The 25,071-nt window shown below is 43.5% G+C and overlaps 7 protein-coding genes across 10 annotated transcripts; 5 read left to right on the top strand and 2 right to left on the bottom strand.

Annotated features, from left to right (window-relative positions):
* The first annotated feature begins 552 nt into the window (after window positions 1–552).
* Window positions 553–2,371, top strand: LOC115769929 (peptidoglycan-recognition protein LF). Its single transcript, XM_030714971.1, has 4 exons — window positions 553–807; window positions 875–1,023; window positions 1,169–1,553; window positions 1,606–2,371. Exons 1-4 carry the CDS (start codon window positions 666–668, stop codon window positions 2,052–2,054), a joined length of 1,125 nt encoding a protein of 374 aa, XP_030570831.1. The 5' UTR covers window positions 553–665; the 3' UTR covers window positions 2,055–2,371.
* On the bottom strand, window positions 2,216–10,392 carry LOC115769928 (UTP--glucose-1-phosphate uridylyltransferase). 4 transcript variants are annotated; one of them, XM_030714969.1, is made up of 9 exons: window positions 10,197–10,392; window positions 4,670–4,856; window positions 4,522–4,613; window positions 4,235–4,240; window positions 3,619–3,965; window positions 3,341–3,566; window positions 3,145–3,283; window positions 2,661–3,070; window positions 2,216–2,592 (listed from the first exon to the last, which is right to left on the bottom strand). In XM_030714969.1, the coding sequence occupies exons 1-9, from the start codon at window positions 10,221–10,223 to the stop codon at window positions 2,485–2,487; spliced, it is 1,542 nt and encodes a 513-aa protein (XP_030570829.1). In that variant the 5' UTR covers window positions 10,224–10,392; the 3' UTR covers window positions 2,216–2,484. The 4 variants fall into 4 exon arrangements, with proteins under 4 accessions (XP_030570829.1, XP_030570827.1, XP_030570830.1 ...); XM_030714967.1 differs by lacking the exon at window positions 10,197–10,392 and adding an exon at window positions 8,602–8,856; XM_030714970.1 differs by lacking the exon at window positions 4,235–4,240 and having other exon boundaries at window positions 10,197–10,391.
* On the top strand, window positions 5,235–6,593 carry LOC115769931. The gene is made up of 2 exons (XM_030714973.1): window positions 5,235–5,933; window positions 6,001–6,593. Exons 1-2 carry the CDS (start codon window positions 5,496–5,498, stop codon window positions 6,481–6,483), a joined length of 921 nt encoding a protein of 306 aa, XP_030570833.1. The 5' UTR covers window positions 5,235–5,495; the 3' UTR covers window positions 6,484–6,593.
* A 367-nt stretch (window positions 10,393–10,759) lies between the features above and the next one.
* Window positions 10,760–11,514, top strand: LOC115769932. Its single transcript, XM_030714974.1, has 3 exons — window positions 10,760–10,941; window positions 10,993–11,163; window positions 11,304–11,514. The coding sequence occupies exons 1-3, from the start codon at window positions 10,879–10,881 to the stop codon at window positions 11,316–11,318; spliced, it is 249 nt and encodes an 82-aa protein (XP_030570834.1). The 5' UTR covers window positions 10,760–10,878; the 3' UTR covers window positions 11,319–11,514.
* Window positions 11,515–11,580: 66 nt separating this feature from the next.
* LOC115769930 lies at window positions 11,581–12,926 on the top strand. Its single transcript, XM_030714972.1, has 3 exons — window positions 11,581–12,092; window positions 12,165–12,364; window positions 12,426–12,926. Exons 1-3 carry the CDS (start codon window positions 11,643–11,645, stop codon window positions 12,862–12,864), a joined length of 1,089 nt encoding a protein of 362 aa, XP_030570832.1. The 5' UTR covers window positions 11,581–11,642; the 3' UTR covers window positions 12,865–12,926.
* A 159-nt stretch (window positions 12,927–13,085) lies between these two features.
* LOC115769708 (adenosylhomocysteinase-like 1) lies at window positions 13,086–16,767 on the top strand. The gene is made up of 3 exons (XM_030714637.1): window positions 13,086–14,030; window positions 14,808–15,257; window positions 15,326–16,767. Exons 1-3 carry the CDS (start codon window positions 13,506–13,508, stop codon window positions 15,917–15,919), a joined length of 1,569 nt encoding a protein of 522 aa, XP_030570497.1. The 5' UTR covers window positions 13,086–13,505; the 3' UTR covers window positions 15,920–16,767.
* Window positions 16,768–17,034: 267 nt separating this feature from the next.
* LOC115769817 (upstream activation factor subunit spp27) lies at window positions 17,035–18,625 on the bottom strand. The gene is made up of 2 exons (XM_030714785.1): window positions 18,379–18,625; window positions 17,035–18,293 (listed from the first exon to the last, which is right to left on the bottom strand). The coding sequence occupies exon 2, from the start codon at window positions 18,219–18,221 to the stop codon at window positions 17,478–17,480; it is 744 nt and encodes a 247-aa protein (XP_030570645.1). The 5' UTR covers window positions 18,222–18,293; window positions 18,379–18,625; the 3' UTR covers window positions 17,035–17,477.
* Window positions 18,626–25,071: the final 6,446 nt, after the last annotated feature.

The raw sequence follows: 25,071 nt of genomic DNA, 5'->3' as shown, positions 1-25,071 counted from the left end.
CACCCTAATCGTCAGTTTTGTTCGCTTATATGACAGACGGGTCCGAAATACGTGACTGAGTTCGAAATATTGTTTAGCGCTTGGTTTATAGATCACAGACACAAATGCGGTACAGAATATAATATTAGTTTAGGCTCCACCTACCAGAGAGTCGTGAGAGTAAAAAACACATACAAATATATATGCTAGTCATCGAGTAACAGCTCCAAGAATACCCTAAGCATAGCTAGTAAGACAAGAGGGTTAAAATTTTATATTTAGAGTTTATATTTAAATTCAAACAATGTTTACTTATGCTCTGCCATGAATTATTGTCCGCTGCCCATATTTGGTAACACTCTTTCGTATATATCACTCACTATAAACACCCTTCTTGATGCAAAAATACAGGGTATAGCCATGAACTTTCAAAGCGAACCCCACAATTAAACACGTGCCTTGACAAAAGCTCACTGGCACGCAGCAGCTGCTGTTGCTGCGCACTTCCATGCGGGGATTTTTCTGCAGACAGCAGAAAAAAAAAACAAAAACAAAAAATAACAAATAGCACTCGTAATTTGCGGTTGATCATCAACTCGCTTTGCTCGGATTCAGTTCACAACGGGCAACCGGCTTGACAAGACAACAACGCTGCGATCTCTGGAAATTTTTGTGCGATTGTCGAAATGAAGATCCAACAATCTGCGCCGGGCATCGAAGATCAAGCGCCGAATACAAATGTGAAACAGCTGCACGGTCTAATATGGATGTGCGCCATTCTCTTGATATTGGTAGCCACAGCTGCCGCCTACTTTGTGTGGCTGATGAGTAAGTACTTCTATCTATCCAACAATATTCCCAGCTTATACGATCTCTACATGTGTGTACTCCGCAGGCCAAAACAACGAACTGGCTAGCAATTCTTTACGTATACTCGATCGCAGCGAGTGGCTCGGGGAACCACCGACCGGATTCACGCTGCTAAGAACCCCCGTATCGAATGTAATAATACATCACACCGCCACGGAGGGATGTGATACAGAGGTTTGTACCTTCGAAATTCTAAAAAAATATAACATATTTCATGTCCGGGTTAATCACTTATTTAACTATGCATATTTATAACTTTTTTAAAATTAACTTGTTTACTTGAACTGCGACTTAAATTTATGGATTAAATTCCTTGCAGGACGTGTGCATCTATCGCATGCGCATGATACAGTACTTCCATATGGGCTCCCTTGGCTTTACGGATATTGGATACAACTTTCTGATCGGTGGCGACGGAAAAGTCTATGTGGGCCGCGGCTGGCATGCACAGGGCCAGCACATCAATGGATATGGGCCTGTTTCACTAAGCATTGCTTTTATTGGCACCTTTGGTAATGAGGCGCCACCGGAGCACCAAGTGCGTGCTGCCAAACGACTGATGGATGAGGGCGTACGATTGCATAAGCTGCACCCGGATTATCACATCTATGCACACAGGCAGTTGAGGCCTACTGAGAGTCCCGGCCAGAAACTGTTTGAGCTGATGCAGCACTGGCCACGCTGGACCGAAGACGTGACCGCGCGTAAGCTCCATCTATCTCTTGTCTAAGCCGTAAAGCCAACGATTTGTTTCAGTACGCAGACTCAACAACGCGCCGCTTAGGTTTGTTGCACGTGCTGCTTGGCTAGCCCAGCCAGCTTTGGAAGCGCTGCCCCCCTTGACGCTGCCTGCCAAAAACGTACGCTTTGTGAGCACCTCAACAGAGTCCTGCGACACGCAAGCATCGTGCACCTTTAGAATGCGCTACCTGCAAACCTTGCACATTGAGAGTTTGGACAAACAGGACATCAACTACAACTTTGTGGTGGGCGGCGATGGCAGTGTTTATGTGGCCAGGGGCTGGGACGCCAGCTGTGAGGCGGCATCCACAGATGAGCCGCCATTCAATGGACTCATTGTGGGCTTTTTGGGCATGTCCGAGCCCAGTGCAAGTCAAAGGAAAGTCGCTCAAGAACTGCTGGCTCAGGGCATCAAATTGGGCAAACTGGCGGAGGATTATCAACTGATAGATGAACTGAAATAGAAAAAAAAAAAACTGTACAAACACCCTCGCATTTGCCAGTGCCATAGAGCAGGGTATTCATTCCGTGTGGTCAACCAAATATTATTTTAAATTTATTTATAAATATTTTACGTTTGCTGCGCATATCTCGATAAATTAAAACTTTTCTTTAGATATAAATATGCCTTTATTAAATTTTTTTAACAGCTTTGCGACATTTAAATTAATTTTGAAAGCACATGGCCAATTATGTAAAATTCTTGTTCTTCCAACTTAACTATGTACAAATATATATGATGCGGCTTCACTAGATGACACTTTGTGCTTACAACAATTGGCTAAATGAAACTCGTAATTTGGAACTTTGAACATGGCTACTACATAAACTTAGTTAATTATGCTACAGAGATAACGACAGATTCTGGCATATCACATATGAATTATTGATCCATTAATGATCCAAGATGCGCATATTGCCAGACACAATTTTGTTCTCCAGTATGGCGCCAGCGGGTATATCGATACGATCACCATGATTGGCAATAATAATCACAGTGCCCTGCAAAGCAAACGGAGAAATGGAGTGAGAAGGAGTCGATGCTTGAAGCTAAATGTCTGATAACTTACGCGCAAGGAGACGCCGCGACCAAAGGTCACATCGCCGCTGACCGTCAAATGATCCAGTTCAATAATATCGGGTATATTGGCGAAGCGACCCAAGAACTCCTTGACTTTGGAGAAATGATTCTCACCCAGTTTCACAAGCGGCGTGGTGGGGAACATGCGCTGTGGCGACATCACCAGGCTGCCATTCTTAAGCGTATACAAATTCGACATGACGAGCAACAGATCAGACGATTTCTTCACGGGCAAGAAACGTGAACGGGGCACATTGATGCCGATGGCGCCATCGAAACACTTCATGGCTGCACCCACCGCCGTCTCCAATTGAATGACGCGCAGACCATTCTCCAGTGTCTTGTTGTTTACAATAATCTCCATGTTGAGCGTGCGTTCGCGCAGCACACGGTCGATAGCTAAAGAAAAGAAGCAGCATTTTAGGCACTATTTTGGGTGAACAGCTTAAAGGTAGGCTACTGTACACACTTACCTGACAGATTAGCCCAAATGTTGTTGGTATTGAAAAACTTAAAGGTCTTGACAGACTTGAAGTCATCCACATGCTCTGGGGGCACCTGGGCGATTTCCAGCAGGCGCAACTTGTTCTCCATTTGTATAAGCGTGCCACCCTACAAAGGAGAGAATATGTATTCACAAACAAAACAGTTTTGCTGCACTGGAGCTACCTTGACATCAGCACGGGTCTTGTCGGTGACCTCCATGACGAACTCGAAGGGCGTGCTGGCGCGTTCCTCGCCCACCAGCTTGTTGAGTATGTTCAGATCGACGGTGGCGCCTAGATTGTCAATGTTGGAGAGGAAACAGTATTCCCGGCCCTCGCCAATGAACTTCTTCAGCAGGCCCGAGTTGCGGAAGGTATCGTAGAAGTCACCGTGACCAGGTGGATACCAGCTAAGAGTGGAAGGCATTAGAGAGCAGCAAATTTGGTCAATAATATACTCACGCCTCCATGTCCTTTTCCACATCGAAATCCTTGGCAACCGGCAGGAAATGCTCGCGACTGATGCGTGGAAAGCAGCTCTGGTTGAAGGTGTGTATCTGCACTCGGAAACCCTTGTACTTGCGCACAATCTTCTCCGTGTCTTCATCCGTATTGAAGGAGTTCATCAGCACCAGCGGCACATTGGCATCGTATGTCTTATTCAGATGCTCGATTTGCTGCACCGTCAGATCCAAGAATGTCAAATCGGATCGCACCGGTATAACACTCTTCGGTCCATGGCAACCCATGGAGGTGCCCAGTCCACCATTCAGCTTAATGACCACCAGTTTGTCCAACATATTGCGAATCTGCATTATGCATTAGTTTCAAAACATTAATTGGAGCTCTTTAACATATATCTGTTGGGTTAGCACAAAAGGATTTGTTAAGCTGCATTTGGAATTAAGTACATCGCTAGTGCTAAAAGAACCAAAGCAACAACTAGTTAAACAAACAACTAAATAAGCGTTCCAATAGCCCATATAGATTAAGTATTGAGCAGAGAGCGAGAACACGTGAGTTCAACACGTAAGCGCCAGAGAGAAGCGTAGAAGTTGAGTAAAGAAAACGCTTTTACCTCATTCTATTCATGATATGTATATATAGGCAGACATTAGCCATAGGACAGCCATTGCAACAATAACAACGGCAGCAATGAGTACAATTCAGTGTTCAAATCAAAGTACACGAAATATGAAAAGATTAAAAAAATATATATATATAAAATGTCTATGTACATAAGAAAGTTATCATTAGGTTAAGTTGGATTGTTGAGGTAGGCGCGCGTTTTTTTTTTTTTTTTGAGGAATATACCAGGGCCAGCAAACCTTTAAAGGTCACTGGAGTTTGGAAATCATAAAATACCTGCTCGTTTTTGGGCGACTTGAGATTGGAGTAGTTCATGACCGCATTTTCGGGCAGCTTTTGGATTTTGTTCCAATCCAGCGCTGGTCCCTCTGCAATGATATCCCTAGGTGAGTTATAAGTAAAATTAAACAAGTTAAAAACTTACCCTCTTGCAGGAAGCGACCGAACAGATCCGCAAATCGACCCATTTCAGCTTGGAGTGCTGGTCGACGAGCCGGTTCCGTGGTCTGCAACAGACGATCCACGTCGTTTTCCAGCAGACGCAGTGCATCGCGCTTGGTTACCTCATGGAACTCCTTCGAATCGGATGGGGCGCGCTGATGGCCGCGCATCTACAAAAAAAAAAAAAAACAACCGTTCAAATACACTGTAAGAAATTGCGGCAAGCAAACTATTAAACCGCCTACCAAAGCGCGACAAGCTAAAAGCGCTCAAGTGACAAAAGTTGCAACAACAACAGCAACAACAACGACGAATACAAGACGTGAGAGTGCTAGACCGTGAGATAGTCTACAACATAAAAAATCACATTGTCGTTATGAAAATCGCATAGAAAGGAGATATTTCGAAGTAAAAAAGATGAATTATAAAGTAAGAGAAAGCTAAAGATTTCAGAAATAAGACAACGGCAGAGAGGAAGGGGAAACGAGGAGTATAAAATAAAGGATATGGGAGAATGGGAGAGTGAGAGAGAGAGAGAGAGAGAGAGAGAGAGAGAGAGAGAGAGACAGTGAGCACGAGACGGCGGCAGTGTGACCAAGCCGGAGTGAGTATAAGCATGTAATAAATAAGAGTCGAAAGCTAGTCAAAACTCTGTCATACCCTTTACAAAAATTGTTAATGGGTATTGGATATAATAAGACAAATTGTTGTTGCTCGCGTAATGCGTGCCTGGGGCAATTACAAGCTTCGCCTGGTAGCCAGACGAGCGCATCTTTGGCGCTTTTGGCGACAGTTTTCCGTAGACTGTTATGGCAAGACGTTGGCAACTATTTGTGGGTCTGCTGCTGCTCAGCCTGAGCCAGCAGGCGTCAGCTGGTGTTATGGACAATGTGAACGATGGCCTGAAGCTGGCAGGAGAAATGTTTGGCATTAACACAGCAGCTGATGTGGCCAACCTGGTGGCCAAGGCCTTTTCTAGAGTGACAACGCGCAAGAAGCCCGATCTAATGAGCGTGCTGCAGCAGGGCTTCGAAACACAGCGGAACCAGCAGCAGGAGGAGGAGGAAGGTGATCAAGAGGAGCAGGAGAATGCACAGGAGTCGCCGCCCGTTGACGGAGACACACGTCGTCGCCCCTTGCAGTTCAGCAGTGTCCAAATGCTGACCAACATGATGCGCATGATAGGCTTCGATCCGCGCAAGCTGGGCGCACTGGCTCTAAATGCAATTGTGATGATTGCACAGGCGGTAAGTGTGCTAACCACACAACTCGGAAATTCCCCTCACTAATGCACAAGCTATTTCTCTTTCACAGATTGGCAGCACAATTATGCAGGCGACACGTGGCGGCGGCGAAAGCAACGCCGACACTGGACCCGAGGCGTTCTTCGAGCCCAGCGAACATCAGCCGCGGGATTTGACGCCTGGGAGCCCAATAGATTGGTTCCTGAAGCGTCCCGGCGCACATACGCAACGCATGGTGCGCCGCATCATGGATCGCCAGCTGCCCGAGTACATTGTGGACATGATTGAGTCCAAGGAGACACCCGATGGCAATGAAGCCGCCTGCCTGAAGCTGCTCATGTGCAAGAGCTCGCCCATCATTTGGGGCATGCAGAACTCGCTAAAGAAGCGCTTGGCCGGCGAGCCTGAAGAGTTCGACGAGGACAGCTACATGAATGCAAATGCATTCTTCAAATATTTACCCAGTTTGGATGAGTTCAAGGAGCATGGCGCGGGCTGTGAGTCCCGCTTTGCCAAGTACTGTCCACGCAATGCAACATTGGGCAAACCCTAAAGAGTACCCAAGAATATTAACCCATCAACCCAAAGACGCAATATTTTATATTTACATTTAGTTTTAAGTTCTATATAGTTTCATCAATAAATCAATAAATTGTTTTGTAATTAGCCTGAGATTCGCAACAAGCGATAAGCCGGGCCTAATGTCCCATGAAACGACCTCTAAGCTACTAGAATATAATCTATATTATTATATGATCTGTTTACTCTACATGTAACAGCCAACTATGCCTGGCTGGCATTTTGTCAACCCCCGACTTTGTTTTGGATTATACGCTATCATCATGATAAGCAGCCTCTAGCAATCGTTCGGGTTGTACTCATGTTGACTATCTAGATCATCGACGCCCTGACGCGGAGACATTCTTGAGTGTTAAGCACCCAATATTGAAATAGCGCTGCCCAATGATGAAATCGATATTAAAGGTATGCTATAAATACCTAACATAAAGGCCATCAATTACGAGATTAGTGTTGAATTCGCGAGATGACAGCTAATAGCTAAATATGTATGTACATATATACGAAAGACAAGTTAATATATTTCGCTATAAGAAAACATAAGCACATAATTTTTCAGATTTTTCCTAAAAAGGCTCTTAAATTGTTTATTAAAACTGCCAACTAGCTTTACAGTTAATATATATTTCTGAATACCCCGTTTGCCAGTCCCTTCAAAAACATAGAGGCTAAATTCTATTGTAATTTCACAATCAAGCCAACATTGAGAATCATTAGATAAACATAAGCTAAACTATTATTAGTCAGGCAAATGAAAGAGTTCGAAACGTTTAACAATACCATTTGCTTATCAAAGCTGGTTATCAATAAGGTTTATGGTCATATATTAATGATTCGTTAAATATGCAATGACAAAAACTTTAATTTTGTTGTGTAATTATTTGCCAACTGTGCATTGACATTCAGCAAGGTTACAAAGCCCTCAACAGATGACGGAGTCGATGCTGGCTAACTGACTGTTCGTTGGGCAAAACGCAAATCAATCAGGCTAAAATTTATCCAAATATTTGCAGCAAATGTTTTCTCAAACTTCAACTTTGGCTATTCCAATGACACTGCTCGCTGGCGCCATCTAGCGTTCGGAATCGCGTGCACGCATCAATTAAAATTGACAATTTATGAAAAGATGTATGTATATGTATATATACGAACATATAATTGCCATAATCGTTTTTCCAACTGATGGCGCACAAAAACCAATAAAGTTCGCAGTTATTAAATGAAAAAGCATCAGACACGCCTTCTGAGACGATTATATGTTGGTTTATTTATAAACAACGCCTAGCCGAGTGATAAGGCAAGTGTCAGAGGGCAGGTGTTTGAACTTCAGGAAGGTCAACTGTCCAGATAAGTAATATGTCGACGATTTCTGGCTGCTTGTTTATATAAATAAGCATGCATACATAATATTCTATATATATTATTAGAAGGCTTGCAACGCAATGTGCTTGGCATATTTATTAACCTGCAGTAGCTGCCCGTATGCCCCACACCTGTGAGCTACAGCATATTAGATAATGAAGACAACTCCCTCCAAGAAGAAGACAACAACTCCAAGCTGGGATTTTAATCACAACCTTTTTGGGCAGAAAGGTGACAGACCCTTGCCGAAATATTTATATTTTGGGCAATTGTAATGACATGGTATCTGCCTGGCGCGTGTGATCTAAACTCTTTGAACTTGGCTTTCGGGGCTGCAAGCAATATCAAATAACCTGGATGCGGTAATTAAAGTAATTTCAAGGTTTTTCTGCCTGACAACTAATGCAAAATTGTCGTTAAGATAAGATTGCTACGAAGAAACAGGAGACAAATTGCCAGCTGTAGCTTTTTAGCTTTTTATATTTAAAATTCTTGGAACATGGAAGTAAAAAAACAAAAACAAAAAAATCATGTTGAAGTTGTAAGTTAAAAGGCGCTGAATTCTGCAGCTACATCGCTGATAATGATAACACGCATGCAGAGGTATGTAATGCCATGTAATACACTTAAGTAACTTAATAGGCATTTTCGTTATTGTGGTAGAACTCTCGAACTGCACTTGGCCCAAATATCGCATAGCACGGGCTCTCCAGAAGCTTTGAAAACTTACACCGGCGCGTTGTAGCAGCACATCAATGGGTCGTATGCCTGACGTCATGGTTAAAACGTAAGCAACTCTATTTAATTAACTCTTTTTTGTTGTTAGTCACTTAAAACAGCTGTGTTTCCTTTTGTTTGATTTGTGTTTCTAACTACTTTTTTTGTTTTGTTTTTAATTTAGCAACACAAGAGCGCGCTTGAACGGGCGAAGACTATTCCGAAGCTGCCGACAGCTCTGTTAGCGAACTTTGCGCGACGACTGTGCAATTGGAAATACGGCTAGAATTCAATATGAATTTGAATTTCAATACAATTTTTCAAAGCGAGTACACTGAGAGCCTCAACAGCGGCGTCGACTGCGACGGCGCGGCTGGCGTCGACTGCGACGCCGGCTGAGCGACAAGTGAAACAGCAACAAGTGATAGCGCGCCTCCGAGCGCCACTGCAAACGAATGTGTGTGTGTGTGTGTGTGTGTGCGCGCGTGTGCGCGTGTGTGTGTAAGTGTTCTTGGGACAGCAGTAAAAATTAACTAAAAACAAGCAAAAACAAATTTTTAAGAATTGCGTACAAAGACATGAACATATCAAGTAGTAAACGGCAGCACGGCAAGCACTTAATGAGCAGAGTGGAAAGGGTAGAAGCAGCAACAAAATGATGAGATAAGATTTCGTTTTCAACATGAATGTTAAATGCCCTTTAGCATTTTTTACACATAAGAGCGTAGCGTATTTAAGAACTTAAAAGCACATTTCACTAAACGTTCAACGAACTGATGTTCAATCAATTATGAACTGGTTTTCAAAGCTGCCAAACACATTCCCAATTCCCACAGCTTAAATATATAAACACTTCCTGAAACATCTAGACATAATGCGTTACAAGCTTTGTCACACAGTTGCAATGCCTTACGCACAGCAAAGGGGATAGGAAGGTTCAGTAAACGCTGGAAGTGGAAAATATGCGGGGGCAGCGCTGTTTATCAGCCGAGCGGCAAAGACACTTAGGCACTTGGCACGCCCACATTCAACTGTGTCATGAATTGTCAGCAAGTGCAGCGATTACCGTACTAGTTCTTATCAGCTAAAGAACGCTGCGTGCATGCGCTCATGCTTCTGATAAGAATATGTTATTGGATTTTTATTATAGTTGATTGTGATTTGGTAAACATAGAATTTTTGGCAAGCCGTTCCATACACAAATATATGACATACACATATATAAAGCACACGACAAATTAAACCCAATAACTAATTTGGGCAAAGACCCCCAAAAACTCTCACACACACACACATATATACACACCCTCAAACGGCTGTGCACATAGTATGTAGAAACATTTGTGTGTGCTTGGCGGCTAGGTCACTTGAAGGTTAACCTTAGCCGTGCAGCGCTGCGGGAAAACCCAAGCTGAAGTGCAACAACCGCCATCAAGTGTCCGGCTATAAATAGAGAGTAAAAACCGGCAACAGTTGTTGCATTTACTGGAGAATTAACGCTGCATTTTTGCTGCACTCAATGAGAGCGAGAAAGAGAGGGACTGATAATCATGTGCGAAGTGAGGGAGAAGGAGAAAAGAGAGCGATTGGATTAAAAACAAAACTTACCTTGGCTTCTTGTGGCACATCCAACATTTTGCTTGAGTTAATTGTTTTAAACAAAAGCACCCTTAACACAAATTTCCAAGTTTTTTTACTTAATTAAACTACAGGCAGAGCGCAAGATTCAATTAACCGAACAACGAGACCACACAACGCAAAGAATTTGAATAAACTGACAATAAAAACACAACAAGAGGAGCAAGAAAGATATAAAAGTGATGCCGCCGTTTGATTCTCTGATTGGAGAACGCTTTGAGCATAAAAAATAGAGATGAGCCGCAAAAGAGTAACCGTTTCTGAGTCACTGCGACTGTCGCACGAAATGACACAGTCAAGCACATTTAAATACTTTCCAAATTGTATTGTAAGACATAGGAAATGTTCAAATTTCCTTATTTAAATTAAACTGCGAACGCTTTTCGTGTTTTATATCTATAATTGTGACTGAGGCACCTGACATATCGGAAAAACTGTTTGGAAACTAACAGAATAATTACTCATCTCCAAGAAGTTAAGCAGCTGATTGCGTGCTAGCGATGGCACTTTCAACCCCACATCAGCTGACAAGTATGACAGACCAAAACAAAAGGGTAGACAAGTAATGCGAAGTAAACAGGGCAAACCCATTCAAAGAGAAGCCTTATTAACTTAAACTTTGTTGCACACGCAAAGAAAAAACAGCAATAACATGGGAGTTTTTTTATCATGCTGCGGTAACAGCGCCGAGGAGACAAATCTAATGCCACCTGCGGTAGGGACTTCTTATTTTTGACTGAATACATTTAAGCATTTACCCTTCCAGGAGGAGCGACGCAGGCAGCAACTAGAGGCAGCAGAGCGTCGTCGTCTGGAAAACGAATCACGAGGAGTTAAAAATCTGGACAAGGTTCGTCGTCAGCAGCAGCGTGCCGCCGAGATGGAACGTAGAGAGGATGAGGCAGCACGCCAAGGTGACAACGGCCCGACTCTGCGGGTAAGTTTAGCTAACTGAACATAAAATTGAGTCGAAAATTTCGATAAGTGCTGACGGGTTAAACATTCGAATTGGATATGTACATTCTTTATTTGATTAAAAACTGAACACATACATTTTTATTCCGTTTTTCTTTGCAGTGGCAGGCAAGTTAAGGGCTTGGAAGAAACTCAACCGCAGCTGCCTTTACGGGTTTTTTTGTGCCCAATTGTTGACTGTGTATCAAGGCATTTGTATTAATTTGTTTTCAAATTTGTGTAAATATGTACTATCAAGCTATATTTGTGATTAAGCCCAATCCCACACATACCAAATTTTCGACCAAAAATAAAAGATTCTAAATCGGGCAAATGACCAGTGTTGGGCAACACAGCTTAACGCTAAAACAGCTGTTTTTTTGTTCGTTGCGTCAACTGCGCAATCGGATTTGTTCTTATACACCTGTTGCAAGCTTTTGTTTTGAATTTAATTAAATTAAAATGCTTGTCGAGCCGAATTGGTTTATTGTTTTGTGCCTGATCTGTGCCACACAATTCGGTTGCCATGCAAAAACCATAAAGAAAGCAGGAGCCAGCCTGCTGCAGCCACTGGATGAGCTAAGCCCTTGGCAGGGTAAATGGTTTCCCCATGCGCCAGGCGAGCCGCCCACAGAAGAAGTGCAACGTATGCAGCTGCAGTCAAATGCAATACCTAAATCAAAAGATGCATGGCAAGGCAAGTGGTTTCCTCAAGCTCCTGGAGAGCCCCACATCTTAAGGAATGAGCTGCAGGCTAGCTCTGAAACGGATACGTCTGCTGAAACCACAGATAGCTGGCAGGGACGATGGTTTCCCCACGCTCCAGGTAAGGCTCACAATTCAAAGGACGCTGCTCACCACGGACCAAAAAAGGTGAAGGAGCCGCAGTTCATCATTTGTGATGATGGAGAGGTAAGCACACTAAAAGGGGATTTTTTCCGACATTTTGGATTACTCATCACACACTTTCATTTAATTATGTAGCACAACCTGAGAGTTGATTACGAGCCGGAAGATATACGTCAGAACTACAATTATCTGTGCCTTGAAAGCAACCGAAGCCGCTTTAATCCCAATTTGAACAATGAGGCCTTGCTGACGAAACACTTTTTGCCCAGTGCCTACGTGCCACCCGCAAAGTGCCTGAATGAGTCCATTGGCTACTCGCACCAGCCAGCCACAAGGTTAGTCAGCGACCCGATAATCTGCTTAAATCGAATCTTTAACTAAACTTTTGCTCTACAGCGGCGCCTTCCGTCCATTGCCTGCCGTCTATGGCACCTACAAGTACATTCCCCCTCAGCGATATATGCGAAATCTTGCCGAAGGCGCCATTGTCATGCTGTACCATCCGTGCGCCTACCATGGCCAGGTGGCGCACCTGCAGAATATTGTGGGCGGCTGTCTCTATAGGCATCTGATAACGCCCTCGCAACTGCTGACGCCGGAGCGACCACTGGCATTGCTGGCCTGGAGGCATAGTCTGACCATGTCGGTGGTGGACAAGCAACTGGTGGGCCAGTTCATAAGAAACTATGCCAAGCTGGGGCCACTGGCGCTGCCAAATCTCTCACGCGTGGTAGAGAAGCGCGAAACCTACAAAGCTGCGCTGCTGACTGAAGCTCGACTCGTCACCGATTTGGATGACAGCGAGCTGTGCGGCTACTTGGATTTGCACATGTGAAACCTGTTAACTAATTACTGTACTCGAATATTCCTTTATAAATGTATATTATTTAATATTTAATGGCCACTTATAACTTAATAATTCGAATTTGTTTGAATTCTGTAATCGATACAAGTCGCAATCGCAATGCTGCCTATCGATGTGATATCGAGTGACCGATAGTTTTGTGGTGGCCGGCAGATAGACGCACGGCAATTTGTTGTTTTTTTTCCACTCTACCATAAATACCTTTTGTTTTGCGGCACTCACGCATTCAGTTCGTTTCTCTTCTACAGCTTAAAACAACTAATAAGCGATACGCGTTACTCCCATTATTCCGCCGATTGTGTTTGATTTTTTATTGCACGCCAGCTGGAAGCGTAAAGAAGAAGCAGGGCCAGCAACAACAGCGGAGAGGTGAAACAAAGGAGACGGCGACGGCGCAGCGCACACAAAAACACAATTAATATTTTTTATATAAATTGTCGCTGTTGGATGAGCACGGGACCGCGAAAGTAACGAAGCTGCCAGTAGAAAAGTGATCGCACATCACGTGATAATTACGTGAATACGTGATATTCCTGCTCCTGCCGAACGCCCCAAGCAAATTAACCAACACACATCCTGTAACGCGTCTTTTACATAACAAGCGGCAAATCATGAACAATCTGGCGGACTCTGTGGTGATTGATCCGGGCTTTGGTGGAGGCGACAAACAGCAACAGGCGGTGGCCACACAGCCGCAGGATGCCAGCGTTGTGGTTCCCCCACCCGCTACCAAGCAATCCTCAGCCCTGAAGAAGACAAGCCGGTATCGCAGTCGCTCCCTGAGCGCCTCCTCCACGGACTCCTTTAGCTCGGCCTCGTACACGGGCAGCAGTGAGGACGGCGACGATGTGCCGCCGCGCGAAAAGGTGCAAAAGAACTCCAAGGGTAGCTCCGACTTCTGTGTGCGCAACCTTGGCGCCCAGCATGCGTTCGGTCGCCGTGAAATCGAGATTGCCGAACAGGAAATGCCGGGCATTATGGCGCTGCGCAAACGTGCTGCGGAGGACAAGCCGCTGAAGGATGCCAAAATCGTTGGCTGCACCCACATCAATGCCCAAACGGCGGTGCTGATTGAAACCCTGGCAGAGCTGGGCGCCAGCGTACGTTGGGCCGCTTGCAACATTTACTCCACCCAAGTGAGTAGCAATCATTGGTGTGGGTGGGCTTAGATTTGAGCTGAAACACCCTATATAATTAGTATATACCCTACTGTTAAGCTCTAAAGGGGAATATCTAGTTCAAAGTGCTAAAGTACAGATCTTAGCATAAGCAAAACATTCTGTATGGGGGGGATCTTGTGGCAACTGTTTTGTTGTGCTGCCTGCGCCATTCGCTTCACGCAAGTCACTTGAGCCAATTTGTTGTCACGCACACACACACAGATAGAAAGACAAACAAATCATCAATCAAATGACGCGGACAAAGTTAAAGGGGTCGCGGGCGGCTCAAGTGGCTTGGTTTGGCAATCAAAGAAGCGAGACGCTGATAATTGATATGTGTGTGTCTCTGTGTGCGCGCCCGAAATTGGGTCTGGGCCCCCTCCAGGCACTATTGTATACTCCGGGCCTGCAGGGGAAACTGGTTTCTGGCGCCCAGCTCCGGCTACAGACCGAGCTTGCAGAGCAGCTACCCCCCATCTAGCCCAGGCAGCGGGACTATATCGAATGCAATTAGCATTGACAGTCCAAAGCTGTTTGCACTTTTTTATGTGCCGTCTAATTAATCGCTACACCCACACGGGCACGGATCGGACGGGGCAGCGCCCTTATCGACTTCTTATTGACACACTGAATCACACAGTAAGCGCTGCGTAGCTTTCAGCTTATCAGCCGAGTGCTGTGCTTAGGCGGATTCACCTGTACTAGCAGTCGCCCGCCTTTCCCTCTAATGCCCCTTGCGTTTACTTTTTGCAGAACGAAGTGGCCGCTGCACTGGCCGAATCGGGTATACCGATTTTTGCCTGGCGCGGGGAGACGGAGGAGGATTTCTGGTGGTGCATTGATCGTTGCGTCAACGCCGAGAACTGGCAGCCCAACATGATACTGGACGATGGCGGAGATGCCACCCATCTAATGCTCAAGAAGTATCCAACCATGTTCAAGCTGGTCAAGGGCATTGTCGAGGAGAGCGTCACGGGCGTGCATCGCCTTTATCAGCTGTCCAAGGCGGGCAAACTGACGGTGCCAGCGATGAATGTCAACGATTCGGTGACCAAGACCAAATTTGATAACTTGTACAGCTGCAAGGAGTCCATTTTGGACAGTCTCAAGCGTTCCACAGATGTCATGTTTGGTGGCAAGCAGGTCGTTGTCTGTGGCTATGGCGATGTCGGCAAGGGCTGTGCCCAGGCGCTCAAGGGTCAGGTAAGCGATGCCTAGCAATCGTTTGTGAGCGTCCGCTTAACATCACATCCTCAACCTTTCCACCCCAGGGTTGTATTGTGTACATCACCGAAATCGATCCAATTTGTGCGCTGCAAGCTAGCATGGATGGCTTCCGTGTGGTCAAGCTAAACGAGGTGATCCGCAATGTGGACATTGTGGTGACGGCGACGGGCAACAAGAATGTGGTGGTGCGCGAGCACATGGATAAAATGAAGAGTGGCTGCATTGTGTGCAACATGGGCCATTCCAATACGGAGATCGATGTGAACGGGCTGCGCACACCGGATCTCACCTGGGAGAAGGTGCGCTCCCAGGTGGATCACATCATTTGGCCGGAGGGCAAGTATATCATCTTGCTCGCCGAGGGACGGCTGGTCAACTTGAGCTGCTCCAGCATACCCTCATTCGCGGTGTCCATTACATCCGCCACGCAGGCGCTGGCGCTGATTGAGCTCTTCAATGCCCCGCCCGGTCGCTACAAGTCCGATGTCTATCTGCTACCCAAGAAGATGGACGAGTATGTGGCCAGCCTGCATCTGCCCACGTTCGATGCGCACCTGACGGAGCTGAGCGACGAGCAGGCCAAGTACATGGGCCTCAACAAGGCCGGTCCTTTCAAGCCCAACTATTATCGCTATTAAAGCGGCGACGACGGGACAATAAATGAACGCAAACAACAACAATTAGAAGAACAACGCCAACGAAAGTATTTCCAATGCAAGATTTAAAACTATTTACGCGAGAGATGAGCTTCTCACAAATTGTTGACATAAAAGATGAAAAAAAAAAAAAAGAAAAACAAAACACGACAACACAAAGTTACTATAAAATTGTATTGCTTAGTAAGCGAGACACGAGACACCAAAACAAAACAAAACACAAGAAACAAGAAATCTGACGCTTTTTAGTTGCTAGCATTTAACTAATAACAAATGTATTTTTTGGCAGTTATTTAATAGCCGCAAAAGTATTTAAATTTTTTGTCACATTTTGTCATTTGCCAACACTACACACACACACGCCCACACACACTCACACGCGACTAACGGTTTCGGTAGCTAACCAAACTTTCGCTTTGCTAACACACCCGCAACCCCTCGCCACCGCCGCCACCCCCCGGTGTACTTAACTAGCGGCATTTGAATTTATATTGAAAACGTTTTGTTGCCGTTGCATGGAATTTACTTAAATATTTACACCTGTTTTTACCTGTTTAATCGTATCTATTTGTATTCGTTTATTTGCTTACTTATTTTTATACCAAAAGCATGTTTCATGTTTCCCCCTTTTGATTGCAATTTTTGTATCCTTAATCCTTGAGCGTCGTTCACGATGACAGTTAATTGTAATGCAGTGCAAATAATTCCATTTATTCAATTATTGAGGTACTTACGTACACGCAGGCATATATCAGATAAAGAATTCTATATATACACGCATATACATACATATTATTAGAGAACTTTATGTATAAAAAAGAAAAGAAACCAAAACCATTGAACAAAAGTGAATGAAAAACATAATGTTTGTAAAAAACACAAAAAACAATTGAACTTTAAGCGAAAATTGTGAAAGTATAAACAATAAAAAACGTTTTATTGAGCAACGCGCTTGGTTTTCCTGTCAGACCCGAGAGCCCTGTTTCAAAAGTGAAAACAGTTTGGTTTATTTTATCAGATGCATCACTCGTCTATTTTTATTTGATATTATGCCTTAAAAATTTTATGTTTTCTTTGATATTTTCTTCTTTTTTTTTACCATAATTTGTAAATTACACGTTACAAAAAATTATATATTCTTGATTTTTGTTTTGTTTTTCGTTACTTAAAATGCCGTAGACTACATGAAAGTATTGTAGATTCGTCTTAATTAGGTTTAATCCTAACATATTGGTGGGGTGGACCCCTTTGCCGAGCCCAAAATAAGTCATCGACGACGTCGTCTACACCGCGTGCAAATAATCCTTAAAAAAAAAGCGATAAATGGAACAAACAATTGTCGCAGAGCCGAAAATTTGCATTCAAAGGAATCAAAGGGACTAAACTAAATGTTAAGCGATGTGTATATGCGTTTGCTTATATATGTGTGTGTGGGTGTATGTGTGTGTGTGTGTGCGTGTGCCTGTTGTTGTTGTTGTTCTCGGTGCTTGTTGACCAATTGCATCTGGATGGGACTGGGCATGTGGCTGCAGGCAGCAGCTTAGTCAAGGAAGTGCGGCTTCAGGTGCTTGAGCATGCCGAAGGTACGGAAGCGTTTCACCTTCATGACCTTCATTAGCTCATCGTCGCATATGGCGAACTGCTTGTTCTTCGGATCGTACAAGTCGCGCTCCTTGATGATGGCCCACACCTTCTTGACCACCTCGTGGCGCGGCAACGAGTCGGCGCCCATGAGAGCCGACAGCTCCGGCGACAGATTGTAGGCGCGTGTGAAACCGGTGCTCTTGCGTCCAGTGCCGGAGCCGCTGCCAGCGGATTTGGCCGCCTTCTTCTTGGGCGCTGGCTTCTTGACCACCTCGTAGTCGGAATCGGAGCCGGCATCGCTTTCGGTGCCCGAATCATCGGCATTGAGGCTCTTGCGCTTCTTCTTGGCGGACAACTTGTGCTTGGTCGGCTGTGGTCGTTTCTTGGGTGCCGGCTTCTTCTTTTTCTCCTCCTCGCTGCTGCTGGCTACCTCGTCCTCCTCGCTGGGCTCGCTATCGTCTTGCGGCTCGGCATCGGGATCCTTGCCATCGTCCTCATCATCATCGTCCTCCTCCTCCTGCTGTTCGTTGATAACCTCCATCACAATCTTGTCGAACTCCTTCTTACGGCTCAGCAGCGAGCAATTCAATTTGCTTTCCACCTGCTCTCGCACCCTCTTGGCCGAAATGGTCGATAGATCCGCATCCTTGAGCACAGCCTGGATTTCGCTTCTCAGCTGAGTGCTGGAGATGTCCGACATTTTGTTCTCGTTGTTTTCTCGTTTTGTTGTACGACCGACGCAGACTCAGAAGCCAGACACGTTTCGTCAGCACTGAAATACGAGAAAAGTACACGTGAGTTCACGTATTTTTTGTTTTTATTTAATACTAATAGTTGCACGTTTCACTGTTGCTTACCCTGTAATATGTTTATAATATTTTTCTCGCTGCCTGTGCGTTTTTTCGGTCCAAGAGTTAAGCGGCTCGTTTTCTTTTTTCTTTATACCCTCTCCGGCGTCTTAATAGGGTTGCAACTTACAAGCCTGGATACACTACGTTCAAGCTGTATGATGGCGTCTTTAGCGTTGCATTACATGTCTATCGCGTTTGTCTCCAATGCAACTCTGCATGCTGCAGAGCTGCCAACTGTTTGCAAATGTGCTGATTGTTAGTTCATGCGAACAGCTGCAGGCGGCGCTAGTGTGCAATGCAAGTGTTTTTGTGAATTCCGCGACGTCTGTGCATAAAATTCGAAATTAAAGTAACATTAATGCGTAAAATTAATTAAAGTGTGTGCTCCCAGTTAAACTCAGTGCTCAAAGTTGTCAATGCACACTCCACAGCAAGTGTCAGACGCATTGTGCCAACTGGCGACAGACGCAGCCAACAATAACAATCGCCCCAGAGACGCCTTCACAGCAAACGGGAACGGAATCCAACAACAATCGCAGCAGCAGCAGCAGCAGCAGCGGCAGAAGCAGCGCTGAGGTAATTTTGCTATTTTTTATGTGGCTTTTGTTTATTTTTATTGTTGCCCCGTTTACATGTGTGTATGCGTATATGCGTGCGTGCGTGTGTCTGTGCGTGCAAGTGTAGTTGCTCTATTTCTAAATTTGCCTCTGGGTGCAACCTGGAGATGGCGACGTGTGAATTGTTGTTGCGCTTTGCAGCTAGTTATTTTTTAATTTGCGTTGTTGTTTTAGTGTTAGCTAGTTTTTGGCACACAAATTGTGTATGTAAAATAAATGCAAAAGCTTGCAATGCTTTTTTTTCCTTATTGGCAGCGCTGTTGCCTTGTCGCTTTTGTGTCATATTCGCGTCTTTGTTTTGCCGGCTTCGCTGCGACGCCCTTTTCCAATATGAATTCGCATGTGCAGCTGGTCTCATTGGTTCTGTGTGCGCGCGCGTGTGTGTGTGTGTGTGTGTGTGCGTCTCTGTATGGGTGTCGCTCGTTGCGTACGTGAGTAAAACACATCGCTTACAATTGATATAAGAACAATAAGATTCTATCAAAAGCTCATAAAGCATATCTCAACACAGTACATAAAAACAACACAGTATTTGCTCGCGAATTGGAACTTTTCGAATTGGGATTCCAATCAGAATGAACTCAAACTTTGGAAGTCCCTAACTCAAAATGGGAATGTGAAATGTGAATGCTCTACATTATATTATACAATTATCAATATTATTTTAAGAAAATTTTAATTAGTTTTAGAATAACAACATTTAATGAGAGCTGTTTATAATATACATCAGTTTCTTACAATACCTTTTGTCGAGGGACTACTGTAATAAATTGCTAGGTACTCGTTTATTTATAAGTAGCTGATTGTGGGTGACTGGAGGGTGTGTGTGTGTGTGTGTGCCACTTGTTTGCCTCGGTGCAAGATTGTAACACGAAAAGCTCTCCACCCACCATGCCTAACCCTATGCAACCCTGTCGCAGTTGTTGTAGGCGGCGGTTTTTGATGTCGTCTTCGGGCCATTACGATTTTATGGCTTTTGTATTTTCCCTTGGCAGTGCTTGAAAAAAAAACAGCTGTAAACCGCAGCTAGAACAATTATTAAAACAACAAAAATAGTTCACGAATTCCGCATACCCTTTTCAAAACATAAAGCTTTTTAATGTTTCATTCCAACCTGTTGCGGGCAAGAGATTCCAATAAGATTCTGGTACGTGCTACTAAATCGCATTGGAGCCTTTGCATATATTTTGTATGTAAAAAGAGCATTCAAACTTTGACATTGCTTCACGTATATGACTTATATTCATTTTGTGTAATATTACTGGTTGATTTTGGTATTTATTGCAGTGCCTGGGTGCGCTGAACGTAGCGCTAGCATCAGTGATGAGCAAAATATCACTGAATTGCGATTGATCACTGCATAGAATAACTATCGGCTATGGCTGAAATGTATACAGATTATCGAAAATATCGCAGTTATCGAAGGTTCAGCTCGAAATGTAGCTCCTGGTTCAGTTATCAAAGCAATGAAGTTGTGATGCAATTAATAAAGTTATCGAAGCTTTGTCTCAGGCTCAGCTCTAGACAAAGTTCTAGTTCAAGTTATCGAAAACACGGAGGTTATCGTGAAGCAATTAACAAAGTTATCGAAGCTGCGGTTGAGCTCTGAAAATTATCGGTAGCTCCTCCTTACCGCTGACATGTTCCATATTAGATTAATTTACTGCAATTTTGTGAAAATTAAATGAAAATCATATTTTCAAGAATATCATACCATAAATATGATATTCCTAAAAATATAGAATATTCGTGATTTTAATGAAAAGTTCGGCTATCATCAGCAGTTTTATTTGCCACAATTAATGAGTTGTTGTCGTGTTTTGTTAATGTTGCTAGTTTGTGGCGTGTTGTCGCGTTGTTAAAGCGCACAGTGGCCGTTAAAAGTTGATATACAGCAGTTGCTGGCACCTGTTGCAGCTGCTACACCCACACACATGTGCACATACTTTTCGTTTGCACTGTGCCATGCCTTCATATTTCTTTTTGGATTTCTTTGTTGTGTGCACCAATTAGTTGTTCTTGGCATAGTTTTATTTTGTTTCGTTTCTTCGCATAACATTGCTCATTTAAGTAATCACATAAATTATCGCCGATTATGAAATCACAGCACAGTTGAGAATTTCCATCAGCTATTTTCCTGTTGGGCTCAAAGGCAACTGCTGAGGATTGTCACTCGGTTGGCCCAAGAGATGTGACAGTTCAACAAGAGTTGCCACTCTTTCAGGGAGTGTTTACTGCAGCCGCAAAAAGAGTTGCCAGCTGTTCTCATTAACGAATAGACCAAAACAAGAGCGTATAAACATACGAACTAGTTCCGCGGAACAGCTAAGTTCTTACTGTGGCCTGAAGGAGTTGTTAGCTGGTTTGTAAAAGAATTACCACCTGACTTTCTAGTTCCGCGGAACGGCTTAGTTCTTGCTGTGGCCTGAAAGTCTTATTAGTTGGTTTCTAAAAGAGTTGCCACCGGACTTTTTTAACGAATAGAGCAAAACTAAAGCCATTCAACTTACGAACCACCTGACTTTTTGAACTAGTTCCGGGCTTAGTTATTTCTCCGCTGTGGCTCTAGTTAATTTCTAAAAGAGTTGCCACCTAATATTAAAATTAATAAACAAGTTAATGTTTCCACATTTTGTGGTTAACTGCAGATCTATTTAAAATTTGGCAAATCTCTTAAAAAAAAATCCCTGCCATGCACTGCCATTTACTGTTTGTTTATGACTTTTCTAAACTAAATGCTCGCCATTTCGTCATTATAAACGACGTCAAAGTGAGCAGCCCCAAAAGTCGAGCAACTTTCGCATTGTGAAAAATGTTTTTCAATTTCTTCGCCCACGCCGCAAGAATTCTGACGCGCTCGATTTCAGTTTCTTTGGCCGATCTTTTATTTTATTTTCTGTTTTTTTTTTCATTCCTTCTATATGTTTTTTTTATGCTACCCGCTTTATAATTTATATGCGAAAGAAAATTGGAAGGCAAATAAATAAATAAATAGGAAAATGTTGTTTCTTTCTCCTGCAACGAAAAAGAAATTTGAAAACGAATTGCCAAAGCTGCGGCCAAGTGTGCGTGCACAGTGGGCCATAAAGTTTGCCGGCCCACTCATAATTCATAAGCCAAAAAAAAACAAAAAACCCAAAAAACTATTTGCAAATTTCTACTGACCCTGGGCGAGGTGCTTGACAGCAGCAACAACATCGGGGGCCATTATTATGGTTGCAAAATGTCATTGCACATATATATTTTTATGTTTTCAAACATGTGCACTATAAATTTGTGCAACCACGCCCACCCGCCACGCAGTCAAAAATTGTGCAATAAATTCCCTTACTTTTCTCTCTCTCTCTCTCTCTCTGGATTGTCCCTGACATTGGAGCATGGAGATAAATGTGTGGAAATTGCAATTTTTCTGTGAAAAATGTGCACATTGTTTGCGACAATTTGCCAGACAGCGCGAATAGTTGTGAAAACTTTTTTGTTTTTGGCTAAATGTGCATTATGAGTAATTAGTTCGAAGTCTAGGCGCTTGCCCACGTAAATCCGTCACATAAACAACCACGCCCACTGTTCTGCGGAGGCTGAGGATGATGAGGGGGGGTGGGGGGATGGGGGTTGGGGACTGGGACACGTAAGGTGCATAAGGCACAGTTGTTGATGTTCGTCTCTTGACTTGCGCCCAATTTGGCAATAAATTTCAAAAATTATTTCTAAAAATTTTGTTCGTGCACAAAAATGTTGTCGCTAAATAGCAACAACAACAACAATAAGAACAACAACAATAAAAGCCAAAGCTGAGTCAATTTTCTTATTTTTAGTTGCTGTTTTTCTTAGCCGCGCGGTGCGGAGCGGCAAATTCGGTTGATTGCGATTTATTTTTGCCAACGCTGCGCTCGAAATCTATTTTATAAGTATATATGCATACACATATATTCCAACACATTTTATTGAACACTATACTAAAGAAATTTCAAATAGAAATCAAATTTATGCTAAATTTAAAAATATTATTTGGCTCGCGTCTAAATTTAAACATGCCATTTACTTCGTGAAGTGGCGGAGCGGGAGAGGCGCAAGGGGAGGAGGCTGCGGGGGCGATTAGTCATGCAGGTGTTTGGCTGCACACAAAACGATTTGGCTTTTTGTTTAATAAAACACTCGTGCCCACAATTTGATCAATGTTTAGATCATTTCCTCAAATCATATCAATTATCTTTTAGATATTGGTAATTGGCGCTCGCCAATTTGTGAATTTGTTTATGCGAATATATGCTACGATCTGGCGAAAGTTGTTAAGATAATTGTTGTTTGTATTTTTTTTTTCTATTTTTCAAGGTCGTTTTGTGTTTTGTTATTGTTGCCTAGCAAGGATTTTCGTTATTGTGTATTGCCGTGTGTAGTTAAGATTCGTTGGCCCATTGCCAAATAATTAATACATACTATTATAAATCTTCAAACTGTTTAGTTAAGTAACAGTGGTCCGTTAAGTATACGCATTCATATCATATAAAATGATCATATTAATAATATTTCAAATTCTTGAGCGAAAACTTTTTATGGTTTTATCAAAAATATTGTAGCTCCTACCAGATTTGTCTGGTCTGCTTGTCTGTTCGGTTGTATATTTTTTATTTTTGAACATTTAAAACTGTTTTTAAAAGAGATGTTTATAGTTGATCAACTCCCACAGAAAGCGGTTCATAAACAGTGTTGAACACTTTTCAATTTGCTGCCAGTGTTGTGAGCTGTAGTTGAACACAAAAATACTGCATTTTTAACTTTTTAAATTGGAAACTTGAGGCGTTGCCTTGGCTAAACTTGCGTCAAGGCACCTGAATCTAGGTTCCTGTCTTCCTCAAAAAAGAAATCCAATTTACTTGAGAAATTTGCTAATTGCTCGCACCTTGACCCAGAAACCCACTTAGAATACGAACCGTGTGTTAGTTCCCGTATGCTTCGCCTAGAACTTGGCGTGTAGGGTGCAAAATACAAACGAAAATGCGAAGCGTAGAAAATAGAAAAAACTTTTGAAAACTTTTCGAAAATGTGGCGCTGTGCGCGCTCTCTCTAGCTCTCTGCCCTATGATATTTTCGAAAACATTTTTTCGAAATCGTGAGCGCAATGCCGCAGGCAAGCAAATGTTGTTGTTCAGCCTGTTCGAAATGTGAAAGTTCATTGTTTCATTGAGGAAAATGGTGAAAAACTTTTTGGCCGCGCCGCCGCCAAATTATCTAACAGTTGCTGACGATGCTCGTTGAGAATTTTCGTCGGTTTTTTCGGCATTTTTCGAAAATCAGGGAGACTCGCACTCGTACTCGTACTCGCTGTCGTTGATTTCTAAGTTCGAAATCTCTGGCGATCCGTTGCACGCCTGGCCGTGCCGTGTGTGTCTGCTCAGTGGTCTCTGCGGAGGTTTCACGTTTGAACGTCTCGTACAATTTTCACGGAAAAGCGCAATGTGAAAGCCAGAGACTAGAAATAGCCACGGCGTGACGTCCCCAAACAGACTAGACACTGACAGTAGCAAACCGAAGCGAACCCAGTTCAGATCAAATCAGATCAAATCGGATCGGATCAGATCTCAGATAAGATCATTATCGCAGATTATTGATCCTGTAAAACTGTCGCGCCTGACAAATGGCCAGCCAAGTGTGAGAGAACGAAAAACTGTGCAGAAAATGCTGTTAACATTCCAAAAACAAAATAAACGAAAGTGTTGAAAAGATTTTGCAAACTTAATTTTGATTTGCAACAAGTAGCGATTTATTCGTTCGGCAGGTGGTTTCCTCTAGTTTCTCATAAAGAAACTCCCAACCCACAGCCATTGCAGGCGCGTCTCGCGTGTGTGTGTGCGGTGTGTGTGTGCGCATTTGTGTTTGTGTGTGCTCGTTCCTCGTCAGTGCGTGTGTGTCAGTGTGTTGTGCTTAACCAAATGTTGTGCCAGCTGACATTGTGTTGGTCGTGAGGTCGTCGTCGCCGTCGTCGTCGTCGAGTCCAACACACGTAACGCGACGTGGACAGCGCAAAGCGATTAAAGTTGGCCAGTTGGAAATTGGAGCGCTGCTGGAACCGGGACCGGGACCG

The sequence above is a fragment of the Drosophila novamexicana genome, unplaced genomic scaffold, assembly GCF_003285875.2.
Source record: "Drosophila novamexicana strain 15010-1031.04,08,12 unplaced genomic scaffold, DnovRS2.1 tig00004554-arrow-pilon, whole genome shotgun sequence".
Classification (NCBI taxonomy): Eukaryota; Metazoa; Arthropoda; class Insecta; order Diptera; family Drosophilidae; genus Drosophila; species Drosophila novamexicana.
Note: the sequence above shows the minus strand (reverse complement) of the source record. Positions and strands in the feature narration are given on the sequence as shown.

Bases quoted from the DNA above. Each gene is read 5' to 3' on its own strand.
- LOC115769930 (XM_030714972.1), top strand. From the start codon at position 11,643: ATGCTTGTCGAGCCGAATTGGTTTATTGTTTTGTGCCTGATCTGTGCC. The intron at 12,093-12,164 runs GTAAGCACACTA...TTAATTATGTAG, and splicing joins TCATTTGTGATGATGGAGAG to CACAACCTGAGAGTTGATTA. The intron at 12,365-12,425 runs GTTAGTCAGCGA...TTTGCTCTACAG, and splicing joins TCGCACCAGCCAGCCACAAG to CGGCGCCTTCCGTCCATTGC.
- LOC115769932 (XM_030714974.1), top strand. From the start codon at position 10,879: ATGGGAGTTTTTTTATCATGCTGCGGTAACAGCGCCGAGGAGACAAAT. The intron at 10,942-10,992 runs GTAGGGACTTCT...TTACCCTTCCAG, and splicing joins CAAATCTAATGCCACCTGCG to GAGGAGCGACGCAGGCAGCA.
- LOC115769929 (XM_030714971.1), top strand. From the start codon at position 666: ATGAAGATCCAACAATCTGCGCCGGGCATCGAAGATCAAGCGCCGAAT. The intron at 1,024-1,168 runs GTTTGTACCTTC...AATTCCTTGCAG, and splicing joins CGGAGGGATGTGATACAGAG to GACGTGTGCATCTATCGCAT. The intron at 1,554-1,605 runs GTAAGCTCCATC...GATTTGTTTCAG, and splicing joins GACCGAAGACGTGACCGCGC to TACGCAGACTCAACAACGCG.
- LOC115769928 (XM_030714967.1), bottom strand. From the start codon at position 8,649: ATGACGTCAGGCATACGACCCATTGATGTGCTGCTACAACGCGCCGGT. The intron at 4,614-4,669 runs GTAAGTTTTTAA...ATATCATTGCAG, and splicing joins CGGTCGCTTCCTGCAAGAGG to AGGGACCAGCGCTGGATTGG. The intron at 3,567-3,618 runs GTGAGTATATTA...TTCCACTCTTAG, and splicing joins GTGGAAAAGGACATGGAGGC to CTGGTATCCACCTGGTCACG.
- LOC115769931 (XM_030714973.1), top strand. From the start codon at position 5,496: ATGGCAAGACGTTGGCAACTATTTGTGGGTCTGCTGCTGCTCAGCCTG. The intron at 5,934-6,000 runs GTAAGTGTGCTA...TCTCTTTCACAG, and splicing joins TTGTGATGATTGCACAGGCG to ATTGGCAGCACAATTATGCA.
- LOC115769708 (XM_030714637.1), top strand. From the start codon at position 13,506: ATGAACAATCTGGCGGACTCTGTGGTGATTGATCCGGGCTTTGGTGGA. The intron at 14,031-14,807 runs GTGAGTAGCAAT...TACTTTTTGCAG, and splicing joins GCAACATTTACTCCACCCAA to AACGAAGTGGCCGCTGCACT. The intron at 15,258-15,325 runs GTAAGCGATGCC...TTTCCACCCCAG, and splicing joins CCCAGGCGCTCAAGGGTCAG to GGTTGTATTGTGTACATCAC.
- LOC115769817 (XM_030714785.1), bottom strand. From the start codon at position 18,221: ATGTCGGACATCTCCAGCACTCAGCTGAGAAGCGAAATCCAGGCTGTG.